General features: G+C 34.0%; 1 protein-coding gene across 2 annotated transcripts in view; it reads left to right on the forward strand.

The window, feature by feature from the left end:
- Positions 1-8,738, forward strand: part of LOC120631891 (unc-112-related protein-like) — a 60,589-nt gene extending 51,851 nt beyond the window's left edge. For both annotated transcript variants that reach the window (XM_039901564.1, XM_039901565.1), the window contains 3 exons: positions 1,000-1,224; positions 1,956-2,192; positions 3,703-8,738. In XM_039901564.1, the coding sequence (XP_039757498.1) occupies positions 1,000-1,224; positions 1,956-2,192; positions 3,703-3,903 (663 nt within the window). In that variant the 3' untranslated portion in view covers positions 3,904-8,738. The remainder of the gene's footprint in view (positions 1-999; positions 1,225-1,955; positions 2,193-3,702) is intronic.
- The last annotated feature ends 3,783 nt before the right edge of the window (positions 8,739-12,521 follow it).

Genomic DNA, 12,521 nt, shown 5'->3' on the forward strand with positions numbered 1-12,521 from the left:
TATGTACGTAATAAATCATCTGTTATATATATTTTTTATATTATATGTATATGAAGTAAGTATATTTTATTTTATTTATTCATTTTTGTAATTTTTGTATTATTTTCTGTACACCCTAACCCTTCTTCTTAACATCATGTACTTTGGTAGGTTGCTTGGTACAGATCGCGTTTAAGCGATAAGGCCGCCTATTGTACCGTTTATTTTTTTTATTTTAATCGTGTTTGTTTTTATATTCTAATGCTTTGTATTTGGTGTACAGTAAAGTGTATTTTGATTTGATTTGAGTCCACCAATCAGCAATGGGCCAGCGAAATGGGCTATGGCCTAAGAGTCTTCTCATTGTGGGTCAACCCGTGCCCTGTAGTGAACCGGTTTTGGGTTAATATGATAAATAAATAATAATAATAAATGAATATACTACGACAATATACACATCGCCATCCAGCCCCAAAGTAAAGCTTGTGTTGTGGGTACTAAGATTACTGATGAATATTTTTATGAATGATATACAACGAATACTTAGAATATAACTTTTAACACCCAGACACTGAAAAACATAACACAAACATTTTCCAGTAGTGGGTATCGAACCCACGGCCTTGGGCTCAGGCAACAGGGTCGCTGCAAACTGCGCCAATCGGTTGTCAAATCATCATTATCATACAACATGATGTACTGTCTCTGAAACTTATCTGTGAAACCGAAAACCTAATATTAGACACTATGCGCGTGTCGGTCTTTGATCTTCAATAGGGTTGTCTTAAGTGAACACTTAGAATGTTTTGAATTCGTTTGTTTGTATGGAAAAGTAAATATATTATATATATATTCTTTTTATGATTTAATTTTTTTTCACAGGGTTATTATTCCTTATGAAATTATACTTATGCGTCCATACATTATTTCGTAATTCAGTTACACGTTGTAACATCGGGGTCGCTGTAAACTGCGCCAATCGGCCGTCGATTCTATTGTATTCTATTCTATGAAATAAAGGAGGAACAATACGCGGAGTGGGTGGCGGCGTGCCGACTGGGTTCACGCGGACGTTCACTCGCCGACTCCGCCTTCAGTACGGAGGCCGCTGCGGTGAAGACGCTACTGGCACTTCAGCGACCGCAGCCAGAGGCGGCGTTGCACAAGCACAGCGTACCACACCTCGACCACTTGCAGCCGGAGAACTACCTCGCGCCTCGCTTCCTCAAGAAGCTCAAGAGCAAGGTGAGTTTTTTTTTTTATCAGTATAGTTTTTATTGACAGACCAAACAGATGGGATACTGATATGAGGAAATTCCACGGAAAAAAAATAGAATGATTACGCTTCCTAGCATATACAAAAACTACTATCGCCAAAGGTTGTCTGGGAGAGATCGCTTTAGCGATAAGACCGCCTTTGCACACCTAAACTAGTTTTTTTTTTATTATTTTTGTAAATGTGTTTCTTTGTATTTTGTTTTTGTGTGTGCAATAAAGAATTTAATATATATATATACATTTTAGAATTAGAAACTTTTGTTAAATCTAATCCAGATCGCTTTAGGGAGGTTATTGATTTATTTCCAAGCACGAAACAAAGACAAATTAATATTTAAGCTTGAATTTGGCATACAGATGAAAGATCCTTTGTAAAAAACCTTGAACGGACGAAGAACCGGGCAACATCTAGTAATATATAAATTTAAAAAGTCGTGCTTTTAATATACTGTAATGTTCTACTAGTCAAGTTCTTTCATTTGACATCCAAAATGAGAGAGTTGTGAAAAAATATGTTATCCGCCACTCTGTGGCGGCGGCCATCTTGGAACGATTATCCTCAAGCATATCTATAATTACTCCTCACTAATTTACCATAGCGTTGTACGGAAAACACACGGCGCTCACGGGATTTCAAAATTAACGCGGTTTGATAAACGGATTGTTGTAACTATAAAAAAATAACTAACTGTCCACAGTTCACACAGCGAGTGCTCGAAAGCCACGCAAACGTCAAAGACCTACCGCTGCTGGAGGCAAAGCTCCAGTACATCAAGACGTGGCAGAATCTACCCGACTACGGTCAGACGCTGTTTGTGGTGCGGTTCATGGGACATCGCAAGGACGAAATCATTAGCATCGCCAACAACCGTATCATGCGGCTTGACCCCAACACCGGCGACCATATCAAGACATGGCGGTTTAGTACCATGAAGGTTAGTTACAATCATCATTAAATAAATAAATATACTACGGCAATACACACATCGCCGTGTAGCCAGTGGCGTGCACTTCATACATGCACAAAAGCAATGCATACCCTAAAATTTTCATATAACTGGCAACGGAGGAGGATTTTGCTATTTTACTTCTTTATGCTTACCCTGGTCCAAATTCCTATGCACGCCACTGCAAGTAGTGAAGTATTTGAAGAGACTATCGACATGAATAGTCGAATCAGCCATAACGAAGAAAATCTCCAGTACGAGTTAAATACTTAAGGGAAGGTTTTTATAACTCTTACAATGCCTTTCCTTATGTTTTTTATAACTCGACATTCTTCATTTTATATCATCTGCATACCCTGTGCATACTCTCTATGCACGCCACTGCATGTGGCCCCAAAGTAAGCGTAACTTGTGTCATGGGTACTAAGATGACTGAAGAATAATTTAACGAATAATATACATAAATACTTTGAATATTCATATAAACACCCGGACACTGAAAAACATTCATGCTCATCGCACAAAATTTTTCCAGTAGTGGGAATCGAACTCACGGCCTTAAACTCAGAAAGCAGGGTCACTGCAAACTGCGCTAAGCGTGTAAATGAATTATACAATTTGTAAATGAAAAGCGAAATAATACTTCACAGGATTTGGAGGTACATGATGTACCGCCTCTGAGACTTATCTGTGAAACCGAAAACCTAATATTAGGCACTATGCGCGTGTCGGTCTTTTGTCTTCAATAGTGTTGTCTTAAGTGAACACTTAGAATGATTTGAATTCGTTTGTTTTGGTAAATAAATATGCTTTTTATGATTTAATTTCTTTCACAGGGTTATTACTTATGAAATATACTTGCATCCTTTGAAATTATATTGTAATTCGGTTACACGTTGTATAATTTTTATTAGAGTTTTTATACACTTTGAGGAAATAAGAACTTAATTTTTTTTTGAAATGCATATAAAAATTTTCGGAACCGACAGGATTTGAACCCATGACTCTCTGGCAACCGCAGCCAGGGCGTTTTTCGGTAAGCTACGGCTCTCTTACCGCCGACGCTGAAATCAGTATATGTGTTTTATTTCAGTCTCCGCAAAATGTTGGTAGATTGGTGAACATTCACAAACAACGAAAAATTTGCTTGGTTAATGGTTGAGTACCTTTCTGGCGCAGTGTTAAGCGCTTTGGTCTTATAAACGGGGGGTCTTCGGTTCGATTCCCAGCGGGGGCAATTAGGATATTTACATATTTTTTTTATGGTCTGGTCTGGTAGGAGGCTTTGGCCGTGCCTAGTTACCACCGTAACGACAAAGGCGTGCTGCTAAGCGATTTAGCGTTCCATTACGATTCCCTGAATAATCAATAATGGTATAGGTTTAATACAAGTTATGTCACCTTATGAAAGTTAGCCCGCCACTGTCTTCGACTGCATCATCACCCAGCGTAGTGGAATAAAAAAAAAAATTTAATTATCTGTTTTCTATAATTTCAGGCTTGGAATGTAAATTGGGAGATAAAGCACATGATGGTTCAATTCGAGGAAGGCAATATCATATTCTCAGTACAATCTGCTGACTGTAAGGTTGTACACGAATTCATTGGAGGTTACATTTTCCTCTCAATGCGTTCAAAGGACGCGAACCAAACGCTCGACGAAGAGCTATTCCACAAACTGACCGGTGGCTGGACGTAAGGACCACGAAGTAACGCAAGCACAAGAGTAAAATTATTTATGTATAGATAACTCGTAACATTGTTAAGAAAAGGGCTTTGAATATTTTACTTACTTCTCCGTGATTTTCTTTTAATTTTCGGAGTAGCGGGAGTGCAAAAACCGTGTACTAATCAATTAAATAACGATTTGTAGCAAAATCACATAGTGTCAGCTTCCCGAAATAATTTAAAAAAGTTGTACAAGTGGCGCCATCTGTCATAATTAATGACTGGCTACCTCAAACGTACAAATTGGCTTCAAAGTATTGTTTTTCGCTCATTGAATTCTCTATTTACATTAAAAGGCTACAATCAGGGAAAACTCACCTTAAAAAATCAAACTTACCTACAATATACTGAAAATATATGTTTTGTGACCTTTACTTTAATCAATTAAAGATTTTAAACTATCGACAAATCAAAAAATATTATCGTGTTATGTACCCATTAAACTATATTTAAGAAAAATAATCAATCTCATATCTAAATAGGATAATATAAGTTCATGTAAGTTTGCTTCCTTTGTGCACCATCAACTTTCCACCTTTTGATCAGCTTCACACTCTCAGTTTGATTAATTTAAGTGATAAGGTCGCCTTTGCACCCTAGCACTTAGTACTATCTCTTCTCCTTGTATTGTTTATTTGTGTTTTTTGTATTAAAGTTTTTCTATCTATCTAATCCAAAATCTTCGGGTGGCAAATTGAATTTAGTATAGTATAGTGAAGACATCTTCAATTATTTATTTATATAGTACCAAAGATTAAAACGAACATTAAAAGGGACGGGATGTGTAGAAAGACAATTTATCCCTAAAGAGATCCTTATCGAGAGTGAAAATAAGAAAAAGTATAGCACTACTAAATTCAAAGTGCCTAGACTTGGACTACCATATAACCATTTACTAAAAATATTTCAGAGCCAAATCTTCTGTTTTATTTATTTTAAAGTTATTTACTGAAGAGCTACAATTTAACTTTGATTGCTTATATCTCGGTATGCTGACACTTCAGAAGATTTTGAACTACAGTATAACTATATTATTTATAAATACAAGTTAGAAGGCCGCTTTTTTGGAAAAAAAAAAAAAATCGTGTACAGTTCGTAATCTAGGATATATACTATAATATTCAAACCCCTTTATATATTATTATAGATTGTGGATGTCTTTGGGAATGTGCCTTGAGAGTTTTTGACACAGACTTTCTCACTTGATAGAATTTTTATTAATGACATATAAATAATAATAGGAAAATAAGATAAAAAGTCCCACAACCAGGTTTCCCGTGGGGAAAAATGTATCTATATTTTTATTACTTATTTACGATTTTGATATCATTTGGACTCTATATTTGACACACAGGCAGACATCCATTCAAATGAATAACAATATTACTGACTCTGGATAAACTAGATCTTAATTTCAGTGCTTCCATTATTATATTTTATTGCCAAATGTTATATTGCACAATGGACTTTTTAAATATATATTTTGTATACCTAAGCGTCCTCAAAAAAATATGGACTATAATTCTGAAACAAGAGTGTAAACAATATTAAAATAATACTGCTATAGCCGATGGTAGTCAGCCTGATCTGTGTAAAGTAAGGGCCAGCACACACCGGGGTTGCTTGGACACAGCATTTTTGTTTTTACCCAAATTCAATTCATAAGTTACTAAATAAGGAGGTAATAAGATAATGATTCCAGTGTTCAGACCTGGAAAGCTTTATGTTTGTGGTCCAAAGGACGTGGTCGCCGGTGTAATAACAGGCCCATGACACGTACGGCTACAGCTAATGGTCACGGGACGGCATATTAAAGGACATAATCCTTGCATCAGATGAGCCATATTCTTGGTCCATCAATAGTTACTATAAAAAAATCCTCTTTGATGCCCCTAACTTAAAACATTGGAATGTGTATCGTATTACTATTATTTAAGTATGGATTTACTTTGGCTAATGATATTCTCTGCCGTCCCAGGTGACGCTGACCATGTAACCTCCATTTTCTATAGTCTGTATACATCACCAAATTATATTATATTTTAAATGTCAATTAAAAATAATTTATAAGAGTGATATTTTATGGAAATTAACTTTTATATTTTAGATATGACACATTTTTTTAGCTAGACTACGACTTTTCATATGCTTTTAGAAAATAGAGTTGGGTCAATTTTTTCACAAAAAGGGGCCTGTGAATATTGTGACAATTTAATCAGATTCCGTGATGCGATGTCTTCAGAAATATTTTAATGGAATATTCATTCGTAAGTAATTTATTTTCGTATTTTAGAAGTACTAGTATATACTACAAAGTAAACAAAATATTGTTTTCATTACCAGGAATGTAAGAAAAAATTCTGATCGATTTACTGTTCGATTGACAGCGTAATACAGACGAGTCTACAATCTACATACATGAAGTTATTTTTTATAATCCTCACCCTATTAATGGTCCACTGCTGGACACATGCATCCTCTATAATAAGAGAGGAAATTAGAGCAATAACCCACAATGCTCCAATGCGGGTTGACGGACGGATTTTACCCATTTTTTTTTTAATTAAAGTTATATAAATAAATAAATTCTAGTTATATTAACCGGGACCGTCGGTTTTGCGTACTCTCTGAGGCACAGGGGTTGGCTCTGCCAATTTCCTTACTCCGGGCTGGTACTGAATATTTCTAGGTAAAAAAAAAATCAATATTTATATAATAATTATTTATTGGCAATGCTTCTTTTGTTTCAAAAATACAAAGGAAATACATGATTAAAAAAAACTTTTTAACTCATTGTTTTTTTTCTGGTTTTTTAAATCATACTTTACACTAGGGATATATTGCGAGATAAGATAGGTAAGACAAAATGAACTACACGTAAACAAATTATTTGACTATTTTCTTAACGCAGATGAAATAGATTAGTTCCGTAAGAATTTATTAACTGTATAAAAAAAAGTGCCATTACATCAACACAGGTCTTGTAACTTCAATAATGAATAATTAATAATTCAATATGGTGCTTTACCTATAATAAAATATATTTAGAATAATATTATAGAGTGGCCTTAATTTTTACAAAAGATTAATATTAGTTGCTTTTTTTTCTATTTTATAAATTGTAAATAACATTATACATTTTATGTTAACTTAACACCAGTGTTAAGTGGAGTTTGATGGCATATTTCCAGATCATATATTATGAAAAAGAATCTTCGATCAATAATACACTAGATTTACGATCCAATACAAAATGTAAAAGAAAAACTGACTGACTTTAGTTTTTTCTTCTTTAGTTTACATAATTTCATATTTTTACCAACTAAGCTACGGTTTTCATACGGCCTTTTTATATGCATTTAAATTTATAAATCTTTTTAAATGTTTTAAAATATTCCCCATTATTAATAAACGTTGTAATACGATTGTAAAGGCACGTCAATGTTTTTTCTTGTTCTTTTGAATGTTAAATTACAAATAACAGAAAGAGAGAAAACATTGTAAAACTAATCATTTAGCTTGGCAACGTTTATTCGTTAAGATATTTTGAGTTGCTTTTTCATACGTTTGTGCACTTACATTAGTTATCTCACTAAGGTTTCCAAATAGTGGATGGGATCTTGTTTTTCATGGATACTTTTTGACCATTAACAGCAAATCTAGTGTACTATTGATCGAAGACATAAATGAGTAATTTTAACGGGCCCCTGGCCGGACGCGTCTCCATAAAAAAGTTATCGATAGATAATTTTAATGATTATTCCGTATCCTAAACTAAGTTGGATATAGCTTTATGTTCACCAAAATCTAAACTATATACTGTGTGTCTAGACTTCATTGTGTAGGATTTAATGAGAAAGTATAGCATATTCTTTAGAATTGCGGAAAGTTTGAATAAGAAACTAATGAAACATTATATACGGCGAAGTCGCGGGGAATGGCATTTTCTCAAAGAAAAAACGTTTTAGAAATTATACTTATTTGGCGTAACAAGATAAAAGTTTATTCAAAAATTTTAATGTTCGCCTTATTCTACGTTTGCAGTAAAAATTACACTTACAATAGAAAAAAGGTATTGTTGAAATTATTGAAAGTCAACTGTCAAACCTTTTTAAAAAAAACTAAAATGGTGTCGGATATTTGTGATGGTGTGCGAGCGCATCGTAAAAATTTACTCTCACCATTTTTCCCTAACGCGCCAAAAGAAGTATAACTTCAAAAATGATTTTACTATTCTGCAGAGCTAGCCTATCGCTAAAGAGACTATGAATAATATGGTAGAGATAATTATTAATTGTTTGCATGCTAGCCCTACTGGACGTATATAAAATATTGTATGCAACTGTAGGTACGTAATCAGTCATTACGTAAAAGTTGCATAAATAGCGAATATATATTATGTTATGAGATTGTTGTACGCAAACTTCTCATTCAAACTTTTAGGAGGGGTTGATGCGATGGAGATAAATCGATATCTGGCTTAGTTAAGATTTAGATCAATCATTATTACAGAGATCTCTCTTGTATAACTTTTGTTCGGTCAATAAAATACGCAACAATATTAAAATTTAACACCAAAACACAAAATGCGTAACTACATTTGTTTTATTAATTGTTGACAACTAGTCACGTTAAAATCGCATGAAATGCTGTCACGTAAATAATTTTTAGTTTATATGAGTATTAACAATATTACAACACAAATATTACTATAGATTTATTGTACAAAATGTATGTACACAAATATTATTAAACAGATTAGTATGTTTGTAAATGAATGTCGAAATAAATGTAAATGAATAACAACAATCTCTTATTTTAATGAACATTTCCGAAAGTACCTATTTCATCCCGTTTACTCCATAGCTCCGACGAGTAAACACCGATTTTGATGATTATCGATCCTTATCGGTTCACTACAAAGCGCGGTTCTTCTCATAGAATCAGCAGGGTTTTTTTACGCCGACCAAGTGCGAATTATGGAGAACCATTAATGCATATGGTATTAAGTTGTTTAGAACCAATATAACTCCGAAAAGTTAAGAGGTGCGTGGACTGGATCATCAGGTACAGGTTGAGAAGGAAAAAGGTATAAATTACACCTGCAACCGCAGCGTGTATCAGTGCACCGTTTTCTTTTTCAAGAAAGTTTCAAAAATTCTGAATATTTAGCTTCGAATAAAGTAGGTACCTATTATTTTGCTATTGTTATATTCAAGACGTACCGCTACGCGATTTAGCCTTCATTTATGATGCGCGTAGAAGCCGATTAAGTATATAAGTTTACTATAACGTCCTAACTTATTAGCCCTAAGACCCCTCACTTTACCACCCGGTGAGATCGCCATCTAGGGCTATCAAGATTTAAAAAAATAATCTTAGCGAGGATGATGCGTTGCCAAGCTTCGTATTTTTTTTAACATTGTGGGCAAGGTGTTTTATAGTTCACTTTTTTAACACTTCAAAAAAATATAATAAGTCTACCTAGCTACAATATTTAACATAAGCATTTAGTCTTTTTGAATACATAAATAGGCCATGAGCGCGTGGAAGAAATGCTCGCGCTCGCCACGCGCATTTAAAAATACCTAGTCCCTGCAATTTTGAATTCCTCCTCCAATTCATACCAACCACAGATTATGCATAAATTTTGAACAGTCTGAACGAAGATACATTTTTATCTTCAACCAAATGTACATACAATGGCAGATTTGCTAATATATGTAAGGAAATCCTAGCATACAATATCGACTCAAGTTTATCTAAGTTTATCTAATGCTATAATGCAGTAGTTATAATAGCGAGCTAACCCGACTACGATGGTTAATATTATTAAACCATTCCGCTAATCGGTTTTTTACGCGGTATGATATACGCTAAAAGCTTAGCGGCAAGCCTTTCTCGATAAATAACCGCCAAAGCCTTTCACCAGACCAGATCAGAGAAAAACATTCATAATCACCATCCATCCATTACCAGCCACGGGTCTCGGGCGCGTAACTCCGAAAAAGTGGGCCAAGTCTTACCCACTAGTATATCACCCCTTATATATATTTAAACGGTCTTTATTGTCTTAAAAAAAACATTTAATAGACTGAGCAAAAGATTTCGTTTAATCCACATTAAAGCTTTTATTTAATTAACATTAATTGACAAATAATAGTTAATAATATAATAATAGTTAATAATAATATAATAATAGTTGCAAATACTACATAAAATTCAAATTATTCTGAGTAGGAAATTTTTTAGTCTGATACCTAATAATAGGTACTTATATAATAATTTAAAAATACTCTTATGAAAAATAAAGTTAGGTACCATCTTAAATACTAAATATTTTATTAACACTCTACCATGATTGCTACTTATAATACAAACAATATTTTCATCACACTTACTCGTAACTTGGACCTTATAACATTGATTTAAGACTCATAATCCAATATATAACTACACTACACTACATAAAATAATAATTGTTACAGAAATATTTACAAAATAAATTAATAACATGATATTTACAAAAAATAAAAGCCGTCTAACTGTTAAATTATAGGCATGGTACCCAAAACGCTGGCGCTATTAATAAAAATATTGTGCGTGATGAAAATGGGCCCAGTCTCAAATGCGCAAGCGCCGTAAAAACGTATAATTACAACGTACAATAAAAACGGAGTAGGTACTTTTTGGGACGTACTCGGAAAGAGAGAAGCTGCCAAGGTATCAACAAAGGTCAGGTCGTCTGGTTTTTAACCATCATCCTTGAACAAACCGGAAGGTTCCAAGTGTGCAGGGACGATCGCAGAGGCCAGAGCGCAACGGACTATATCGTTGATAGCACCGTCACGATATAAACTGCACTCCGATAACAGCTAAGCTAAGATAATAATGAGACTCGCACACCTTATTCCCAAGCGTAAAAATACATCCACACGAAGCGATGTCCGGTCGAGTATCTTTAAGCTCCGAGATGGCAGTGCGTGTAGCTAGTGACACGACTCCTTTTATACCGCTATAATTCGCGCCTTATCCGATACCGAAGTGCACATATGTACATGCCACAAGATCCTCATCTCAGATTACACGTGGTTTATCCCAAAGGCCTTGACATCCAATAGCCGAAGAAAAGCTCGCACTAGGACAAGAAGCCAAGTTGACCTCGCTTCCACAAGACTGCACTGCAACAGATCTGACTGATGAGTGACGAAGAACCAGAAGCGGAAGATAAGAATGCTGGGAGCGCTACGCTCGTAATTAAGCGTATGCCTAAGCCCCCGTATTTAACAGGAATGCTGGCTTGGGTCCAGGCGCGGACAACTGAATGTAAATTTTAAATTTTGCATAGTGTCTTTAAGAGACGCATCCAAAAGAAGATACCATCTAAAAAGTTACATAAATTTTGGGGCAAATAAAATGTGTTAAAATAAGCAATTTAGAATTCAGCAAAGGAGAAAATGCAAATATATAAAAAGATAATTCGTCTTTTTAAACTAATGAAATTTTTGGATTTAAGGAATCAAACTATTATCGGAATATTTTGACGGTAGATTTAGAAAAATAATGTGATTGCAGATTGGCTATAGGAACTGTTGTATTGGAAATGTTCTTTTTAATTTATTATTTTAGAGAAACGTGTTTATCTGCATTATCATTATAGGTATGCTTAAAATTCTGTACGAGGATATCGAAAAAAAATTCCATTTTCCGCACCGCACACACTTTTGAACACTGCGCGTTTAAGGATTGCGCGCCAAACCATAAAAGAGAGCTGGTCGAGGGTCCAATGTCATAGGATGCATTGGGATCATTTATCCCGTCATGATTTTAACTTAACGCTAAGATATTGGGTGTTTGTCGACGGCATTTATGGATATTAGATTTTGTATAAGTAGCCTTTACACACCAAACGTTTAGCCTAAAAATAAAAAACTCTGAACAAAAAGATGCCTTTTCTAAAAAATCTTAAACATATTTACAACAGAGAACAAAAATATACAAAGGGTACTTAATAAAAATAATTTTATATAAACTCTAACACTTGAGTATCTTTATGAGAATAGAAAAAAAAATTAATAAACAGTCTTAGTTATCAGTATCACGCCAGACACTATCATAATGCTGACCACACACTGGAGTAATATATAAAAACGAACAACAATATTGGTGGTATATATTGGGAATAAAAGTCACCTACCAAAACACTCGAACATTTAAAACGAGGTTTGTAGGTAAAGCTTGACTAAACTAGACTAGAATTATTTAACCTGTGACTAGTTTTTGAGAAAACACACAATATAATACGAACACATACACATAACGTAAATGAAAAAAATATATATATATATATATATATGTATATATATACAACAATTTTTTTATGTTAAGTATCCCGATATAATTAAATTTGTACCTCACAGAAAGGTAGAGCCTTTTTAATAATTTATCCGGGACATATATTTTTAAAAGGTTGGCACCAACAAAGTCTATTTATACTCTATTCTAAATAAATAGATCTCCTTATCATGAGATACATAAACATTTATTTGATCTAACTATTCTCAAAATATGAATTAGACGTATTTATTG

Source organism: Pararge aegeria, chromosome 19, assembly GCF_905163445.1.
Source record: "Pararge aegeria chromosome 19, ilParAegt1.1, whole genome shotgun sequence".
Lineage (NCBI taxonomy): Eukaryota > Metazoa > Arthropoda > Insecta > Lepidoptera > Nymphalidae > Pararge > Pararge aegeria.